Source organism: Aethalodelphis obliquidens, unplaced genomic scaffold (assembly GCF_003676395.1).
Source record: "Aethalodelphis obliquidens isolate GAN/ISIS:26980383/991018 unplaced genomic scaffold, ASM367639v1 scaffold9, whole genome shotgun sequence".
In the NCBI taxonomy this organism is placed as follows: Eukaryota; Metazoa; Chordata; class Mammalia; order Artiodactyla; family Delphinidae; genus Aethalodelphis; species Aethalodelphis obliquidens.
In genome coordinates, this window is record NW_020837953.1 from 11,263,296 (window position 1) to 11,284,267 (window position 20,972).

The 20,972-nt window shown below is 43.8% G+C and overlaps 1 protein-coding gene across 1 annotated transcript in view; it reads left to right on the forward strand.

Annotated features, from left to right (window-relative positions):
- FAF1 (Fas associated factor 1) overlaps positions 1-16,160 on the forward strand; it is a 488,997-nt gene extending 472,837 nt beyond the window's left edge. The window contains exon 21 of the mRNA XM_027108597.1: positions 14,051-16,160. Within this exon, the coding sequence (XP_026964398.1) occupies positions 14,051-14,134 (84 nt within the window). The 3' untranslated portion in view covers positions 14,135-16,160. The remainder of the gene's footprint in view (positions 1-14,050) is intronic.
- Positions 16,161-20,972: the final 4,812 nt, after the last annotated feature.

Below are 20,972 nucleotides of genomic sequence, written 5' to 3' on the forward strand. Positions count from 1 at the left end.
CTGGGTCCTGTTTTCCTCATCTGAAATATGAAGAGATTAAGATAAGTGCTTTCTTAATCTTCTGTCAGCTCTGATACTATGTGATTCTATAATTAAATGACCTGGATATAGATAATACCTGCTCCATTGACAACTCTCTTCTGAAAACTAAAACAAAACCATTGGCTTCCCCATCCTACTGGCTTTATTTAAGATCATCTTCTCTCACTCCTTTTATATGAGAATGTCTCTGTCCCAGGCAGTTTATGGGGACTTAAGCTTTTATTTACTGTAGCTGGCAGCTCCTATAAGCTGGGGCTTTGATAATATTTCACATTTATTTATCTGAGCCAGAGCTTAGGATCAGGTGGCAGTTAAGTCACTTAAGGTTATTCAAATGCATTGAAAATGTTGCTTAATAATTCAGAACCAGTTTTCTCTGTTTAGAGAATTAAAGATTTTTTAAATCCTTCTAATTATCCAGTTCCGACAGCAGTTTAAATAGACAGGGAAAAATCTGTCCCTTCTGAAAGGGCAACTGATGCAAACTTATTTTCAGTCCCTATGTCTGTGCAGCAGGGCTGACCGAGGTAAGGGCCAGAGAGAGTCCAGAGCTAGAAGACTTGCCTGGGTGACGTGTTGATGGTATCACTGGCAGGCTCTGCCTGCCATAGGAGTGAGGCTACGGGAAGAGGTCTGGGGATATGGCTTCTTTTGACTTTGGGTCGGTGGAGGCTTTAGGGAGGAGTGGGGAGCCTCCACTCAGTCATTCAGTAGGTCAGTCTTTCAGCAAACATTTGTTGAATTCATACTGTTTCCAGCAGTATAGTAGGCCCTGGGGATAGATAGCCAATAAGACCTCATTTATGCCCTCGGAATTCAGTGTAACTGGAGAGACAGACTCAGACAATTGCAAAATAACATGAGAGACAGAACAGACAGATAACTCAGTATGAGACTGTAGCTGATCCTTTGGGGTAGGTCCCCAGAAATGGGTTGCCTTGCCTGGTCAAAGTATAGGAGTATTATTTTAACAAAGGACAAAGTTGGCATTGCCTGTGCCTGTTTTCCAGTTTAAACACTGACCTTGAGTCTGCCAGCAGACCTTTAAGCCACCTTGTCTGAGAAGCGTAAGGGGAAGCAAAGGTATTAGTTAAGCAAATATGAATTGGCCACATGCAGGGCAGTGGAATAGGAATATGATGGAGAGACCACAGTGAACATGTACGGCCCCTTTGTCACTGGAGCCATGGCCCAGTGAATCAGAGAAGATGCTCTGTCACTTAGGCCTGGTTTGACGGGAGAAGTAGCAGTTGAGCTGAACTTTGAAGGATGTGTAAGTTTTCAACAGGTAGAACTGGGCAGAAAGGACAGTCCAGTGGTGGAAACAACATAAGCAAAGGTTCAGAGAAGAGAAGCACAAGACATAAATGGGGAATAGCAAACTGCTCTGGTCAACTGGAGCATAAGGTCTTTGAGGGGATAGTATTTAGAGATCACAATAGTAAAGAATGTTGGGGCCAAGCCACCACCACCGTTTCAAGTTTAGGCCCAGATTTTACTTATTTGATTTTTTTTTCAAAAGAAAATAGAATAAATGTCTATTTTGTGACTTACTCCTAAAATGTTAATAAAGGCTTGCTCTGTATTTTTTGATGTTCCATGATGTACATTCTCTGGTTTGATCATTTTTTCAACAAGCACTTATGAGAGCATATAATGCACCAGATTCTTTGCTGGATGTTGGGGATACAGGAAACAGTCCTGCCTTTAAGCTATTCAGTCTTATCCAGGAGATGTTTGCATGATGACAGGCTGTGATGATGCTCATTGCAGGCCCATAAGGTGGTGCATCAGATGTCAACATGCTTGTTTAACAGACAAGGAAATTCAGAGGAGGAAAGGTGACTTTTTCATGATCACACAGTTGGTCAGAAATAGTATGCTAGGGTTAGGAGCCAGGTGTGTGGTCGCTCAGAGGGTGCTTATTCCCTTCTCTCCTCCTCTACTCTGAGGCTTGACCTTCTGTGGACATCAGGACTGAACTGATAGGAAACAAGCATGAAGAAATTTCTGGCCAGGTAAAATGCATATCTCCAGCCACCCTCAAGTACCACTTTCTTAACATCTTCTTTCCTAAATACTTTTGTTTCTTATCACGGTACTTTTCCTTAAATCCACGAGTTTGGGAGCTGGTATAAGTTTGGCATAGTACAGACGTCCACTGGACCAACCTTCAAAGAAAACACCTGCTCTGTTCATGATTCCTGCCTTCCAGTTTCATAAGCTTTGGGTGGGTGAAATGTAATATCAAAATAGCTCAGAGAGAGCCTTGGTAACATTTAAGATATTGAACGTGCTGCATCTGGTAACTAGAAAATTTAATGATCTCCTGCTGTTTTGGTAATTGGATAAGTAAATACATCAGAATAAATCACACCAGCAAGTCTTTTGTATGTCGTTAGGGACTCAGCTCTTTTAACTCCTGTTCAAAGCTCCAACTCTTGAGCGGTGTTTGCGTTCAGAGTTACGCACGCACCAGCTCACATGGCCCTGCTTGAGTATTAAAATGCATTCAAAATGCTTACTTTCTCCCCAGCTACTCTGCCTGAAGAGTACATCTAGTATGCCATTCCAGATCTCTCTGAAGCCAGGGAGAAAGGTTGTTTCCAGAAGTTTAAACTAAACATAATAAGGCATTTTAGCCCTTCACAATCTCTCTCCAAATGTCTTTCTGGCCATGTCTTCCACTACAGATGTGTTATGAGCCTAGCCAGAAACACCACCCATTTACAAATTGGGGGAAATGAGGTCAAAGCAAAAACGAATTATCCCGTTGTAGTAAGGAATCATGTCAGAGTTTTAAGTAGGAGAGAGGCAGGCTCAGATACTTTGTTCAACTCTCTCTCGAGTAGCAGGAGAGACCCAGAGAAAAATGATGTTAGAGCTTATTGGGTGTTGAACGATGTTGTCATTACAGATGAGAAATTTGGGTCTTCTGGAGGGTGAATCACTTGCTCAGGAGTATTCATGCAGAGCCAAGATTCAAAATCCACCAGAACTTTTTCTTACTGCCTCCCTAATTAGCATTTAATCCCTGTCTACTGGTGATCTGGGGCAAACAATAATCAGGGTTTCTCAGAGGCTTTTTAAGCTGAAGTAGCAGTTCTAACCTGACCGGTTAACAGGTTTCTCTCCTTTCATTTGTCTCTTAGTGTCCTGTTCCAAACACAATGGTTAGTGTTGTGGACCAGTCTTTTAACAGAGGTGTCCTCAGAGCCTTTTATACAAGAGCCCAGCTACCTTCCATGATACCAGCCTCTGAAAGTGAGGCATGTCCCCTCGATCATTGCTTCCCAGCCTGTGTCAGATCATCACACACACTGAAAATGTTTGTGTGCGTCATTGGAGTAATCATACCAGGTTGCTCAGGGTCAGAGGCAGCTCAGCCCTGAGGATTCTGGCTGCTTTGAGGGATGAGACCAGTATCGTGGTACACCTGTAAGTGGCACACCACTAGGGCTGATCTGCACTAGATTTCTGTTGCCACACTCCAGAATCCTCACTCATGATTTGCCTATACCCTGTTTATTAAGCTTTCAGAAACAGTGAGCTTGCAAACCACTCTGTAAAGCAGGACTTCCTCTTAGTTACTTGAAATTGTGTCTTCCAGAGCCCAAGAGGGACAGGACTTCGATCTTCTTGTGTTTCTAGACTAAAGAGGCTTTCCGCCCGACCCTACCCTTCTTGGTAGAAGTCCCTCTGTTCCCTCTGGGCCTTCCCCACTAACATAGTTTAATAGTATAGTGACCAGGCTGCTCTCGCCTTATGAGATGGACTGTATTCTACCGTTGGAATATGTGTCTCTCTCAATAAACCTGCTTTCACTTTAAAAAAAAACTCGTATAGTGACCAAAACCACCATCAGGGATACCAGTGCAAGGAAAGCGTCACATTTTTTGTTTGGTGCCTAGGATCTCCCTGACAATGTGCCAAGTTTGAGGCCATTGTGACATTAGCAACACTTTAGAATTGGTATCCTCATTTAACAGCCCATCTAAAGGCACAGGCTGGGAATGAAGACTCCAGATTTGGTCCCAGATCTGCCATGAGTGCTGAGAAACATTGGGTAAGTTCTTTCCACTCACTGGGCTTTTCTTTCCCCATCTGTTACAGAGATGACCTCTAAAGACCCCTCCAGCTCTAACAATCACTAGGTCTGTGATAATTGAAGAGCTAGATGAGTGAAATTTCCCCAAATGCCTGAGGTAGTAATATACTTTGTTGTGGGGAGGTATATGCTTCAGTTACATGAAGGGATAGTCTTTCCAAGCAAGAGACTTAGAATGAATAGTCTAGTGTATGACTACAGTACTAAAAGTATCTAGTGTGGTGGTTAAGAAAACAGACTTTGGAGCCAGACCTAGTTTTAAATCCTTGCTCTGTCACTTCCTGCCTGTGCAATCTTAGGCAGGTTATATAATCTCTCTGAGCTTCTATTCCTCATTTTTAAAGTGGAGGTAATAGTACCTCCCTCATAGGGTTGTGTAGTACTTATAAAATACTTGGAACAGTTAGCACCTAGTAAGCTCCTAATAAATGTTTTGGTTTTTTTAAAAAAAATTATTTATTTTTGGCTGTGTTGGGTCTTTGTTGCTGCGTGCGGTCTTTCTCTAGTTGTGGGAGCGGGGGCTACTCTTCTTTGTGGTGCTCAGGCTTCTCATTGCTGTGGCTTCTCTTGTTGTGGAGCACAGGCTCTAGGTATGCGCACTTCAGTAGTTGTGGTGTGTGGGCTCAGTAGTTGTGGCTCGCGGGCTCTAGAGCACAGGCTCAGTAGTTTTGGCACACAGGCTTAGTTGCTCCGTGGCATGTGGGATCTTCCCGGACCAGGGCTTGAACCCGTGTCCCCTGCATTGGCAGGCAGATTCTTAAGCACTGCACCACCAGGGAAGTCGGTTTGTTCTTTTTTAAAGTAACAATTTTTTTTTCTTTACTTTTTTGGCTGCATAGGGTCTTTGTTGCGGCACACGGGATCTTCATTGAGGCATGCGAGCTCAGTAGTTGTGGCGCACGGGCTTAGTTGCCCCGCGACGTGTGGGATCGTACTTCCCTGACCAGGGATCAAACCCACATTCCCTGCATTGGAAGGCGGATTCTTTACCACTGGACCACCAAGGAAGTCCCCCCAGTAAATGTTAACTGTTGTTATCATTATTATAATGTGATAAGACAAAGAACAGATAGGGCAGCCTACGCCTTAGTTTTCTCTCCCTTTGTTCTTCCTTTAACTTTTCTTTCATTCTCCCTTCTTCCCAACTAAAAAAGTCAAGGAAAGGGATTTTCCTGGTGGCGCAGTGGTTAAGAATCCTCCTGCCAATGCAGGGGACACGGGTTCGATCCCTGGTCCGGGAAGATCCCACATGCTGCAGAGCAACTAAGCCCATGCACCACAGCTACTGAGCCTGCAAGCCACAACTACTGAAGCCCGCTCACCTAGAGCCTGTGCTCCGCAACAAGAAGCCACCTCCATGAGAAGCACCCCGCGCACCGCAAAGAAGAGTAGCCCCCGCTCGCCAGAACTAGAGAGAGCCTATGTGCAGCAATGAAGACCAAACACAGTCAATAAATAAATTAATTAATTAAATTAATAAACTTAATTTTAAAATTAAAAAAAATTAAAAAGTCAAGGAAAGAAAAGTGCTTTGCAGCCACAGAAGACCCACCCAACCTCACTTTCTAGCACCCTAGCTGTTCTACCACACTTTAATAATGGAAAGAATAGCATGTGACACTGTTTCCTGGAAACCCTCACCCCAGTGCCACTGCTTGTCTGTGATCCAATGAGGCAGATTGGTCCAGAAGCTGCACCAGAAGCTGGGATGTAAATAAGCCAGAGTGTAGTCCCATAATGGGACCCTTCCAGATTGGAAGTTCTTTTTGGGGTTGCATTACCACCTGAAGCAAATGTAGAGGAGAAGTTGGTAGGAGCTACAACTGGTGTTGTGGATAATGATGATGATCAATCCCTTATGTTCGCAAAAGACTTTACAGTTACCAAAGCCTTTTCACACCCTGATCAGCACACGACCAGCAGGTTGGCTCTTAAGTTCTCCCTCTGATACTTTGTGGGTGTAACTGCCCTCTTTAAGGATTCCCAGCTCATCAAAAGGTGTTTAAAGAAAATGGACAATTAGCTATTAGAACCAAGTTGACAGTAACGAAAATTAGCCTATGTTCCTGTGGGGAACAGCAAATCCTGTGCCACAACAGGGACATGAGCCAGGACAGCCACAGAATGCCTGCTTTCTTTATGGCCAAGGGAAAGCCTTTTAGTCACATTAACTGTCCCCCGTTTAGAAGTAGGATCAGAGGTTAAGAGGCAGTGAAGGAAAGTGTATCAGATACAGGCTAAACGCTCACAAACCTGGGTGCAAATTCCAGAATTATCTTTCCTACGTACCTACTCGGGCAAGTCCCTTAACCATTTCTGACCTCAGAAAATTCATCTATAAAATGAGAATAGGGGCTTCCCTGGTGGCGCAGTGGTTGAGAGTCCGCCTGCCGATGCAGGGGACACGGGTTCGTGCCCCGGTCTGGGAAGATCCCACATGCCGCGGAGCGGCTGGACCCGTGAGCCATGGCCGCTGAGCCTGCGCGTCCAGAGCCTGTGCTCCGCAACGGGAGAGGCCACAGCACTGAGAGGCCCGCGTACCGCCAAAAAAAAAAAAAAAAAAGAGAGAATAATAGGAGTACTTATCTCATAGGATTGTTGTGACCATTTAATTAGGTAATATATAGAACAACTAGTATAGTTCCTGGCACTTATAAAATGCCAAACGGTAACTTTTTTGGTAATGATGACATTAACAATTATTTTTTAAACTTGTAATATTTAATATGCATGTTTTATAACAAAATATGTTACTCATAGCTTACCAAAAAGATTAGTTGTTCTCCCAAGTTTAAAGTAAATGCTAATTTTGAACAAAACCAAGGGCAGATATATTCAGCTTTACTATAATACGGGAATTTACATATGCAGCCTTTGTGCTGCCTCATAGAGTAGAAGGAGCTCAGGATTTGAGTGAGGAGACCTGAGCTCCACCAATTTCTAGCTGTATGACTACGTGTGATTAATGTCCCTATTTGAGTTTTGGTGTTCTCATCTGCAGAAATGAGGATCAATTAGTCCAATCTCTTAGGATAGCTCTAAGGTTTAGATAATATATGTGAGAGTACTTTGAAAGCTTGTTAGCACTGAATAATATTTCATCGTCTGGATGTTCCAGTTTACTTATCCATTCACTTACTGCAGGACATCTTGGTCGCTTCCAAGTTTTGGCAGTTGTGAATAAAGGTGCTTATTAAACATCTGTGTGCAGGTTTTGTTGTGGACCTTAGATTTTCAGCTTCTTTGGGTGAATACCAAGGAGTGCGATTACCAAATTATGTAGTAAAAATATGGTTAATTTGGTAAGAAACCACCAAACTGTCTTCCAAAGTGTCTATGCCATTTTGCATTCCCACTAGCAATATATGAGTGTCAGAATTTGGTGGTGTCAGTGTTCTGGATTTTGGCCATTCTAATAGGTGTGTGGTGGTATCTCATTGTTCTTTCAATTTGCATTTCCCTGATGGCATATGATGTGGAGGAGCATCTTTTCATATGTTCATTTGCCATCTGTAGATCCTCTTTAATGAGGTGTCTTTAAGGTCTTCAGCCCATTTTTTAATTGGGTTGTTCATTTTCTTATTGTTGAGTTTTAGAGTTCTTTGTGTATATATATATATTTTTTCCTTTTTTAAATATTTATTTATTTATTTTTGGCTGTGTTGGGTCTTCGTTGCTGCGTGCAGGCTTTCTCCAGTTGTGGCGAGCAGGGGCTACTCTTCATTGCGGTGCACAGGCTTCTCATTCTGGTAGCTTCTCTTGTTGCGGAGCATGGGCTCTAGGTATGCAGGCTTCAGTAGTTGTGGCACAAGGGCTTCAGTAGTTGTGGCTCACGGGCTCTAGAGCACAGGCTCAGTAGTTGTGTCGCACGGGCTTAGTTGCTCCTCAGCATGTGGGATCTTCCCAGACCAGGGATCAAACCTGTGTCTCCTGCATGGCAGGTGAATTCTTAACCACTGAGCCACCAGGGAAGTCCCTTTGTATATTTTGGATAATAGCTCTTTATCAGGTGTGTCTTTTGCAAATATTTTCCCCCGGTCTGTGTCTTGTCTTCTCATTCTCCTGACAGTTTCTTTGGCAAAGTTTTTAATTTTAATGAAGTTTAGCTTATCAATTATTTCTTTCATGAATTGTGCCTTTGGTGTTGTATCCAAAAAGCCATCACCTTACCCAAGGTCATCTATATTTTCTCCTATGTTATCTTCTAGGAATTTTATAGATTTGTGTTTTACATTTAAGTCTACAATCCATTTCGAGTTAATTTTTGTGAAGGCTGTAAGGTCTGCGCATCTAGATTCATTTTTTTGCATGCAGATGTTCAATTCCAAAATCAATTGTTGAACCTAGCATTTTTTCTAAATGTGAAAATATTAGATCTAGACTTTCCTTTATTCAATTTCAAAATAAAAGCTTACCTTAGCAAAATTAAATAAAATAAAAAGGATTGATAATAATACCGACCCTACAAGATTTTGATTTAATGTTTGTGTAAATATCTTATGAACTATAAAGTACTATTTATATATTGCTGCTACTGTTATTTTTAGTATTACTCAGCTCCTGCCCTCAAGTAGCTCCCAGCCTAGTAGTAGTGTTATATTTATGCTCAGGTATTTTTTTTTAAGTGAGAAGCAGAATAGTGTGACTAGAAGGAACCCCAAAACAGAAGTCAGAAACGGGTAGAATACTGAATTTATCAGCTGTGTGATCAGGGCCAAGTCACTTGACCTCTCTGAGCCTCAGGTTGCCCACTTGTGAAATGAAGGGGTTGGACTATATGGGATTCAAGGAACTTTCCCACCCTAACATTCTGGGACTCACTCAGAGTGAGTGGCCTAAGAATGAGAATCTGTCACATTGATTAACATTTTTCTCAGCAGCAATGTTATACTTTTTCAGGGAAAAAAACAAAACTGAAGCCCAGGGAAATAATAGAAGTACGATGTACATGAAAAGTTCGAACTGCTGAGAAAAGGGACCTAGAAAAGAATAACTCTCTTTGGCAAAGAACATGTCCCGTTTTTGTTAACACAGACAAGTTTCACAAAGCCAATTTACTAAAATACTTAGGTTTCCTAAGTATCATATAACGAATAAAATGTCAAGAAGGTTGACTTTCCTTTTCTAACATAGACAAAGTTAGGCCATACCTCTTATCTGAGACTGCCCCTCCTCCCCACCAGGGAGTCCCAAAGGGTGGGTTTCTCTGTTGATTTAGAAAGTCAATAATTCAGTAAAATCCCAAGTAAATGGCAGAACATAAGCTCAGATTGCGTTTCTGTATTCGTATTTTATAAACATTTCAGGATTTTTTCCTTGACCCTTGACCTTTTGCCATTCTTAAAGTGAAGATCTTATGTCGCAGAAGCTTGCTTAGAAAACAGCCTCAGGGTCATCTCATCCAACTTCTTTCTCTGTGTGGACTCTACTCTTAGCAGCACCTCTGGCAAAATAGTCCAGTAGTTAAACATATGGATTCCAAAGCTAGATTGCTATGATTCACATTCTGGCTCTATACTTAACAACTTTGAGACCTTGAGCAAGTTTTAAATTTGTTCCGTGGTTCAGTTTCCTCATCTATAAAATGGGAATAATAATTATACCTACATCAGAGGGTTATTACGAAAATTAAATTCTTTTATAAACGTTAAGTGCTTGGAATATGCCTGGTACAAATTAAATTCTCAATAAATGTTAGCTTTATCATCATGATCTTCCACAAATAAGCCCCTATTTGAATGCTTCTAAGGACAGCAGACAGTGCCCTCACCTCTCCCCTCCCTACCCCTTTATTTGCCCAAGGTAGCCTGTCAACATGTAGGCCAGAAGCATTCTGGTTATCATGAGCTTTGGAATCAGATGGACTTGAGTTTTAAACCTTATTCTATCTGCAACCTTGAGAAAGATAACCCATGGTATCTTAAACTTTAAAATGGCAATAATACATACTTCGTTCGGCTGTTTTGAGGACTAGTTAAGGTATTTTATATAAAGTACTTAGCATGGTTCCAGCTACACGGAGGCACTAAATACAACTGGCCCTTGAACAACATGGATTTGAACTATGCAGGTCCGCTTACTTGTGGATTTTTTTCAGTAATAAATACTACAGTACTACACCATTCGTAGTTGGTTGAATCTTGGATGTGGAACCCCACGTACAGAGGAACCACCAATTTGGGGGAACTGCATATATGGAGGGCTGACTATAAGTTATATGTGATTTTCAATTGCTTGGAGGGGTGGTGCCTCTAACCCCCAGGTTGTTCATGGGTCAACTGTAATTGATGGTTGTAACCATGATGATGATGACGAAGAAGAACAAAAAGAAAATACATGACAGGAGGGGAAGGAAGAAAGGTAAAAGAAAGAGAAGTAGTAGCCACACCAGCAGCTGCTGCTTTGTGAAAACGTTTTTTCTGACCAGCTGAGTTCTGCTCCCCTACAATTTTACCTCACCAGTCTCAGCTCTACCCACTGGAACTGCAGTAGGTAGAGGACTGCAGGACTCGGTCTACCTGTCCTACTTGCCAGCCCTTCAAACATTCAAAGAGGACTGACACAGCCCTCTCCCTGCCCCTATAGCAGCAGTGCCCCCTCTCAGGAAGACATATCCCATTTTTCAGATGTGTCTTAGAAAACATGGTTTTTAACCATGTTTTTAACCTCCTAACAGGAGGTCCCTCCTGGCACACTCCCCATCCTTCATGAATGGGGCCCAGAACACTGCAGGATCGTTTCACAATATGGCCACTCACAATATAGTGTCCTGCATCTCCCTAGGTTCCCTACAGTCTCTCTGTTCACTCGAGGCAGATGAGAATGGAAACAAAAATTGTCCTTGTTCACTTTAAATTTCTGTCTGAAATGACCTTCAAAGAAAAAAATTGCTTGTGATACGAGGCACCAGAGGGAGCAGCCCCAACAAAGCCATCTTTAATGTGAAGCAGTCCATTGATGGCACAGCCCCACTGAAGCTATAGAAGGGGGTCTCCAGATATTGAGACATTACCCTATCAGGGAAAAGGGAGCCCTTCTGCTGAGCAGCAAGATGGAAATAGGAGAGACAGCCTGGTGCAGGCCTGGGCTCCCGGAGACTTTGGGGAAAGAGCTCCAGCTGAAGTTAGACAGACTAGGGCCCTACCCAAGGCAACACTCCAGCCAGCAGTGGCTGCTACCAGCTGAGCACTTACTGGTTCAGCCTCTGCACCAGAGCCTTCATCAGCGTTATTCCATTTAACTAGCACAGCCTATAAAAGAGAGACTGATTCTTCCCATCTTACAGGTGGGAAAACTGAGGCTCTCGGGTTGTATTACCTCATCAAGGTCATATAGGTAGTAAGTAATAGAGTTAGAGTTTAAATCTTAGTTGCTTCACTCTTTTTTACTATCAATATTAGACCGTATAGACAGACCCTCACTAACTATGTGGCCTTAAACAAGTGGCAACCATGCTGAGCCTCAATTTTGTCAACCTTGCATGGTTGCTTAGGGATTAAATGAAATAACATATTTAAAGTACCTGGCATGTAATAGGTGTCCAAGAAATTCTAGTTTTCTCCTTCTCAAGTCCCAGCTCTCCCACTTAAAGTGACTGGGGAAAATCACTTAACTTTTCTCAGACACAGTGAAAACTGGATGTGTTTTCTGAACATCTAACCTTGCATATTGACAACATGGCAACAAGGCTCCAACCTGCCAACCTCTTTTGCTTCCTAGCATATCTTTTTGCCAGCATGCACAGCTCTGGCAGTATGATTTTGGTTTCTCCCAGCAAACATCATATTTACGAACCACAAATAACAAAGTAGAAGATGCCGGAAGAGCTCTGGCATGTTAATTAAGAACAATAGCAGAAGCAGCTGGGCAGAAAATGCCAATGAGTCAGAAGCAGAGGCAGCGTAGCTCTGTTTGTTGACAGAAGCCAGCAGAGTGTTGTATGTTAATTGGGGAAGTGGGTAAACATTTGCCAACAGCTTGCCCCCGGGTGCATTGGAAAACAGACAGCAGGCTAGGCCCTCCCCACCACCTTGCCTGCCCATCTGCCCAGAGCCCAAGAGATACCAGTAGAGCAGCCTTGCTATGGGTTCCTTATAAGCACAGAGGTTTCTGGAGGCAGATGTATCTCCTTAATGACCCTCCTGGGCATACCAGGTTTCCATCTGGATACAGTCAAAGATAGTGTTCCTCCTTCAGCTCGACAGCCTGCCTGTGACACTCAGGCCCCTAGGGCATCCCCTCCCCATCCGCCTGGAGAAGACAGTGGAGCCATCTCATTAGGTGTAGCTTGAGTTGAGCAGAGGACAAGATTGTCCATCTCAGGTGCTATAGTCTCTGCCCAGGGGCCCTGAGCTCCTGTACATGTCTGACAGAGCAGACTGCCTGGCCTCCCATCATGCACACTTGGAGCTGTCCATTTATCTGTGTGTCTGTTGTCCATCCTTACAGTTGCTCACATACACAGCCACCCTCATTGAACACCTACTCTGTGCCAGACCCTGTGCTAATTATTTATTTTTTCTCACTTAATCCTCACATCAGTCCTACAAGGTTGATACCAACTCCAAAGCCACAAAGCTAATAGCCAACACAGCTGTGATTTAAACCAGAATCTTTCTGGTTCCAAAGCCCGTTGTCCTAGTATTTCGCAGCTTTTTAAAATTTGTGTTCCCTTTAGGAAATTTTTGGGTTTTTTTCTCTCACTCTCAGATTTAGAAAACCTCCACATCACATCCTTGCCCCTGACCTAGGAGGCCATAAACCTAATGTAGGGTTCCTATATGATTAACATATCCCAAATGAGCCAAGAAGATTTTGTCTAGCTTTATTCTCTCTATAGTTCATATTATAAAATAATCATTTTTCTATTTCTAAAATATAAAGTCATATTATGAACTTGACTCATTTTTTGGAACTAAATATCTTCACCACCATCAACAAGGAGACTGTGATATGCCTCCCTAGGGAGCCTCTCCTCAGCAGGGGAGATACTCATCTTTGGGCACGGCGGGATGGGCACTCTCTAGTTTACTACAGGTATGTTTAGTGGAAGATCAGCCCCCAAAGCTTAGCTCTTTCCCACCAAGCAGAAAAGGCCCTCCCCGCTGTCAGGAGTTAACCAAACACGGGTCCCCAGCAATGCCAGTGAGTTGTTTGGTAACTAGTACCCTTTCCTAAGACCCTCCTGTTCTGCTGGCCAAGCTGAGCTGTACAGGAAGCAGTGGGCCTCCACCTGCCCTGAGGTCAAATGCTAGTTCTTCCACTAAACTATGAGACTTGACCTCTCTGAGCCCTGGTTTCCTCGGTTATAAAATGAGAGTAACAGGACTTGGTGGCGCAGTGGTTAAGAATCCGCCTGCCAATGCAAGGGACACGGGTTCGAGCCTTGGTCTGGGAAGACCCCACATGCCGCGGAGCAACTAAGCCCGTGTACCACAACTACTGAGCTTGCGCTCTAGAGCCTGTGAGCCACAACTACTGAGCCCGAGTGCCACAACTACTGAAGCCCGCACACCTAGAGCCTGTGCTCCACAACAAGAGAAGCCACCACAATGAGAAGCCCGCGCCCCACAACAAAGAGTAGCCCCCGCTCGCCACAACTAGAGAAAGCCAGCGTGCAGCAACGAAGACCCAACGCGGCCATAAATAAATAAATAAATAAAAATTTTAAAAGCTTATTAAAAAACAGTAAAAAAAATATAAATTAAGATTTTTCTAAAAAAATGGGAGTAACACCTACCTCACAGGTTATTTTGAGGATCAAATGAGATAAGAGATGTGAAAATGCTCGTGCCTGTGCAAAGTAGGCTCAAAATCAATGTGCAGGATAAGATCTGAATGCCACGAGAGAAAATAGTGCTTCTTCCAGTCTTTTTGAGTATGTGTTTTCTTTTTTTTTAGGTAACCCAGCTGGACCCAAATAAATCATTATTGGAGGTAAAGTTGTTCCCTCAAGAAACCCTTTTCCTTGAAGCAAAAGAGTAAACATGGCCCAGCAGTGGAACCAGCCGTTCCTTGACAAGCCAGAGGCCTGCATCAGGAGAAGGGCACCTCGCCAAGCCACCTACACGCTCGTCTCACTCAATTCAGTGTCACACTTCTGCCTCTTGCAAGATTGCTGGAAAAAAGTAATAATAAACATAGCTACTTAACATTTCCCATCCACGAGTATATGTTCCCAACCCTCATTGTAGAGAACTATAGCTCTGCCTCTCTTACCCCCTTCACCTCGCCCTCGTTCAGTGACTAATGCGCTGCTGAAGTGTGAGTGATCATGAAGTAGGATTTTTACCTCTCCAGTGCCCATCTTCCCCACAGTGTCTGGGACAGTTCTGTCTGACCTGTGACACCAAGCTGCTCTGTATTTGATGTGTCTCATTGAGCCAGGGCTCATACACCTCTGCCTTTTTCTTTTCATGACTGAATTTCTACTTTGTCACCTAATTTTAAGAAGCAGGGGGAAAAGGTCAAATGGGACTTCTTGGCATGGAGATTAAACATTGTTGTAGGAAAAAAAGATATCATTTTTGTTGATACTTCCTGACTTCTTTACTAAGACGTAAGGTTGTGTTTGAGGACTGCATTTGACATATATGCAAGATATTCATTTACTGCTCCTGCCTTGGGTCCCCAGGTTCCCTCCAGGAGGTATATGCTGTTCCATTACAGTGTAAGAAACTATTTAAGCTTGCAATGTGAATGTTGAGATAGTGTGAAGAGGACCAGTACCAGGACTTCAGTATCTGGCCCAGCTGCAGGAAGCTGCTGTTAGGTTTGCATCTGGGCAGTTAGAACCTCATGGATACCAGCTCCCAGGTTGCTCGTCCATCAGTGTACACTGAACACAGCTCTCTCCTGCTTTCTGCTCCCATCACGCATTTGGACCTTGTCACTGGGTGCTTTAAGCACCTTGACTGTCACCAAAATCTGATCAGCCACCCCATGGACTCAGCCCAGCTGTCATAAGGAACTGGTTCCACTATTTCATCCTTTTAATGTTTCAGTATTAGATGGTAGACTCCCATCTCAAATGAAAGGGATCTCATTCTATGGCTGAAAATTCTGACTTCATATATTTAAGAGAGCAAACTTAGGGGCTTAGCTCAGAAGACACGTGTTGCCTGAACTTGCATATAATAATTTGGGATGATTTAGTAAATGTGGATTCTTGTTAATCTATGGATTTGGGCTTCAGAGTTTAGTTCATGGAAGCACTGTTTATACCTTCACCGCCAATGAGTTCTTTTCAGTCTTGAAATGTTTCTCCGTATCTGTTTTTGCGTCCCCTGTGGTCTCTATCCTAGGGTTTGGGATCCTGATTTAACATTTTGTACTTGTCCAAAAGAGTCTGAGTGCTGGGCTTTTTCCCCCTGGCCCAAGCCAAGGGGTTCTCAGAAGACTCTAACCATGGCCTGAGATATGCCTGGTCATTTTCCATCTGCCCAGAAGTAGGCATTGACCAGGAAAATTCCACCTTGTGTCTTTTCTCTGACACTACAACCAGGGACCTCCCCTGAACACTCTCTTCAAAGAATGTGTTTCTAACAGACTAGTGCTACATCTGCCTGGGTGCAGACCTTCTCTGGCCCCAGGGGTCTCTCCAGGGAGGCTGAAAGGAAAAGAGACCCAAAGTGGGGGAGTTCAACCTGAGCACTTCCAGTCCAGCTCCACTCCCACCTTCCTAAACTAATGGCCCCACGAGACAGTCATTTCCAATGCTACAGATGCACTAGGGCACCAGCTTTTCTTTTTCCAGGGAGACCGTGTTCTGTAGCTGCCGTAGAGAAGCCACAACCCCGAACTCAGGCCATACTCAGGAACAGCAGCAATGTGTGGGTGGGGATTGGAGAGACACGACTCTGAATTCACTTTCATGTTTAACCTGTTCCATCTAATTTGGGTTTGGTGTCATCATATTGTTTCCCCCATCATCTTCGCTTCTGCATTCCAATAATACAGACTTTACTCTGAAACCAATTTCATAAAAGTTATTAAACGCTACTTGAATGTGCATGAAGTTTACACACCCTTTTTCAACCCTGCCTTGGAAGGTTCTTTCTCAGTCCCATGAAATCCTATCCTATGGGCCCCTTTGCTAGGAAAGGCCTCAGCTAATTATCACTGTTCACTCATACCATTCTGTTCTACTGAGCTCCAGAACAGAAGGCCAGAGCAATTTTATGCCCTTTCTTACAAATACAACATTAAAATGACTTATATAAAGCTAGGATCCAAGAAAAGCATTAAGTGCCTTTCTATCACCACAAAAATAGCAAAGTCCTTTGTAATTCTTCCTCCTACCCTTACACTTCCTTGGGCTTTATATCCCAGCCTCCAGACACAGAAATGTGTCAATCAGAATGTGTGCTCTGTGTTCTTATGCCCAGCTGTCTGGAATGAAGTTCCAGGGCTGCTGTCATCCCTGCCCCATTCCAGTTCACTCCTCTGTGTTTCTTGGATTATCACTTGTATGTTTGGAGCATCAGTTTGAAGGTTTGAGGAAGTATTGCCAATTTCCCACTGCCTCTCAGAAGGTGCCGTTTGGGGGAGTTTTCTGGTCTGCTATGTTGTCATGCTCTGGCACCACTAGTTTTATGGGACATACAGGTGTTCGTCTTTCAATTGCAAGCATCTGAATGAAGTCTGAGTTCTTTTATGGAATCTTTCCTTTTCAGTGTAGGAGAATAGGAATCAGGCTTTTATGGATTTTATTGGTGACATTAAAAACCTAAAATAAGTTTGTGGTTGCATTAAAATTGCTACTCCCAAAGCTAGACATGCTGAGTTGAGTGTGCTGGTCAATGACATGGGTTTTAAAGAGGTTGCAGAGCTCTGGCAGATTTCCCCAAAAGCATGAAAGTTGTTCATTTGGTTGTGAGAAGGGGTCTTAATTGTCATAAGCAAGCATCTCTGATTGGCACACTTTCATCATTCCTCTCAGCCCCTCATCCAACCAGTCCTGGATCCCACAGGCAGATGGAACATGGAATCCTGAATTCAGTCCAGGAGTAACTCACATGGGCACTGCACTTTATAGTCCAGGTGACCCTTCCACATGCTTAGCCCATTTGATCCTTTTTAAAATTCTTGGAGGCAGATCTACACACACACACACACACACACACACACGCACACTCCAGAGACCTCAGTGTCTTTCAGTTTGAAACTTGGTTCTGCCACTTAATAGCTGTGTGACATTAAGGTGAGTAACTTCTCTGAACCTCAGTGCCCTGATAACATTCACACAGCACTTTGCAGTTTACCACACCTTCCACACCCACATCACAGTCCACTGCAGTGAGAGAAGCAGGGCAGGCATGATCATTCCATATTTGTACATGAGGCTCAGAGGGTAGGTACTTGCCTGAAGTCACACAATGTCAGTAGAAGAATCAGAACTCAAGCCCCAGGCTCTGACTTTCAGGGCCACAACTATTCTATAAAGAACCTCTAAGTTTCATGTCCAAGAATGGATCTTAGAATCCCCTACAATTGTATACAAAAAGTTAGATGTGTACTTTTCTAGGAGGGGAGTCTGTATTTCTCAGATTCTTAGTGGGTTCAATTGACCCGCCAAAACTTAACAGCCACCACTTACATTATGCAAACAACATCAGACCATTTGGGAAGTTGAATTTGTCCATTCTTCTTCTCATCAAGCCATTTTTTTTTTAATCTAAAAGCCACAAAGAGGGTGAGATGCAACAACTAGGCTTTCTTGCCTTGAACCTCTCTCTACATTTAGTGCTTCTCCCTTGTCTCACATAATCTGCTTTGGAAGATAACCCTTAACAAGCCCAACTGGCCATATAGCTCTTGCATTTTGAAAGTGTGCTCTGAAAGGAAACACCAAAAAAGAGACTTGCTCTCCAGTCTTCAGTCCATTAACTCTTAGCTTGCACACTGTCTATTAGTTGTGGTTCTCGGTTTTGAGAGGTGACATAACATGTGGTTAAGAGAATAGCCTCTGGGGCCTTATTGCCAGGGTTCAAGCCACCCCACCACTTACTCGTGTGCCCTTGGGAAGTCACCTCACCTTCCTGCGCCTCAGCTTTTTAGCTATAAAATGGATAATAACAGTACCTGGTTGATAAAGTTGTAGAGATTCAATGAATTAACACTTAACTGTTAGCTAACATGTAAAGCAGTTAGAACAACTACTATCTGGTCTGCAAACTCATGGGATTACAAAAGGAAAAGAGAATGGGTGATGACAGCAGTGAGAAGTGGAAGTTTATGGGGGAGGACACAGAAAACATGAAAAGCAGTTACAAGAAGTCCAGGAGCACTGCTCTCGGGCCCTTCAGGGAAGGTCAAAGAGCCCTGCACAAAGTGTCACTGCATTACTGGTGTCCATAAGGATCATCCCAGGGCATCATGGGAAGGAGGAAGAGGGGCGGAAGACTAACTTACTGAGCACTCAGGATAAGCCCTGTACCGTGCTCGGAGCATTACATATGTTACCTCCTGTAACCCCGCAACAGCCTGCTGGGTGGGTGATCTTGACCCCATTTTGAAGAGGCAACAGGCCCAAAGAGGTGAAGTGACTTGCCCAAGTTCACAGCTAGTAACGAGCAGAGCAGAGTCTGGGACCCAGACCTTTGACTCCAAAGCTCCTGCTGTGTTTATGACGATGCAGTGCTACCTTCAAGGAAATTATGACATAACTAAGGCATTTCAAATAGTAATTACAATAACAACATCTTTTAAATGTTGGAGGATGCTAAAAGGGATAAAAAGTCAGTTTTATAGAAAACTCAGCTTTCCAAAAATGACTCATTCCCCAGTGTGTCAAGAGCCAGAATTTAAGAAATGCCTTTTATTTTTAAGTACATGCAGTGATTTAAGAAGGTTCCCATAGCTTCTGCGTCTGACATCTCTAAACCCCACTCCCTACTCCTTCATCCTTTGTCCCACTGACATTTCTTCCCTCCAGACCTTTATCATTTCTCACCTGGGTTATAAAACCACACCCTAATTGATCTCCCTTTCTCCAGTCCCTTCTCTTCTAGACCATTCTCCACTTAGCTGTCAGAAACAGCTTTCTAAAACACCTGCCTCACCATGCTACACCCCTGCTTCGATCCCCGCAAAGGCTTCCCAATGCCCTCCAAATAAAATCCAAACTCAGCTTGGATTTAAAACTCCTGTCATCTGTTCCCTACCTCCCTCCCCATCTGTATTTCCAGCCATGCCCTCAACACACATACTGAACTACCTTACAGTTTCCTGAAGGCATCAGCTTTCTATCACCTCTGTCCTTGCACGTCATTCCCTCTGCCCTGAGTGCTCTTCCATCACCATTAGACTCCTACCACCATCCATCCAGCCTTCAGTTTCAGTTCAGACTTCACTTCCTCCAAGATGGCTTCCCCGACCATTGCCACACCCTCTGCACACTCTCCAGGTTAGGTGCCTGTGCTGTGAGTCTTCAGCCCTGTATTGACTTTCTTGAAGCACTGGATCGCTCTGATCTATAACTCTCAGCTCTCATGTCCTCCCTCCCCGACCCCCAGGCTGTGAGCTCCCCAAAGAGTCTGAGTCACTTCATATCCTTAAGGCCTGGTGAAATGACTAGTACATAGTAAGCACAGAGTATATTTGTGCTTATTAACTGAATTCAAACAAAGAAACAATGATGGTCATGTACCAATAAGGTGGTCACTTCCATCTCTAACATCCGGCTTATCCGGGAACATTGTGAGGGCAGAGCCAGGTCGTAGTCGTCTGTTTATTCCCCTAGCCAGCCCAGGGCCTGGCACGTAGCAGTCGTGCACCCAGTAGTTACTGAAGCGGTTAATTGCTTGGAGCTGGAGCTGGTGAGGAGAGACAAAGAGTAAGGGAATTGGTGTTGAGCACCCAGGTAAGCCCTGCACTGTGCTGGGGGTTTATGCCCTGTCCTCCCACAGCTGCCTCAGAATCACTGTGAGGTCACTACTGTTAATGTCCTCATTTTACAGTTAGCAAAACTGAGGCTCAGAGCAATTATGTCACCATCCCAGAGACATGCAGTGGTAGGGAGAGAAGCTGACCTTCCAGTCTGGATCTGAGCCCAACCCTCATGCCGGCTCTGTCTCCCCTCATCAGTGAGGCTCCCTCCCTGAGCTGCTTCAGTAGCTGTAACTTCTAGCCCACAGATGATAGAGTATAATAAACATTCCCACACACTCCCCTCTGCCTTCCAGGATGCCACACTTCTCTAGTTTTCCTCCCACCTCTCTGAAAGTTCCCCCTCTGTCCCCTCTGTAGTTTTCCTGTTCTGCTTGCCTGTGAAATGTCAGCAGCCTCTGAGTTCCTTCCTCTGCCCTCTGCTCTTCCAAACTTTCCTTAGATAAGAGGCAATTTGTACTTTGATACTCAATTCAGATTTTACCTAAAGTATAAACTCCATGAGGGTAGAGTCCATGTCAACCTGATTTGTTGTTTTATCCCTCAGCATGGGCCTGGCACTGTGTAGGTGCTTGATAAATGGCTGTTGGTATGAGAGTGAACATTTATATCATGTCTACGGAACTCATTCATTCCTCACAACAATCCCATGAAGTAGGAACTATTACTCTCCCCGCTTTATTGGTGAGCAAATTGAGGCACAAAAGATTAGGTAGGTAATTTGCCCAAGGTCATACAGCTAGTAAACCAAGAAGTCAGATTCAAACACAGGCAGTTTGGCTCCAGAACTCAGGCAGTTATCACTCCACTCCACTACTTCTCCTCCAGGAAGCCTCATGGAATCCCCAAGACAAGTTAGGGCCCCTTCTAATCCCCGTGTTCACCCCTAGTAGAACACTTATGACATTACTGTGATTATATGCACAGAAGTCTC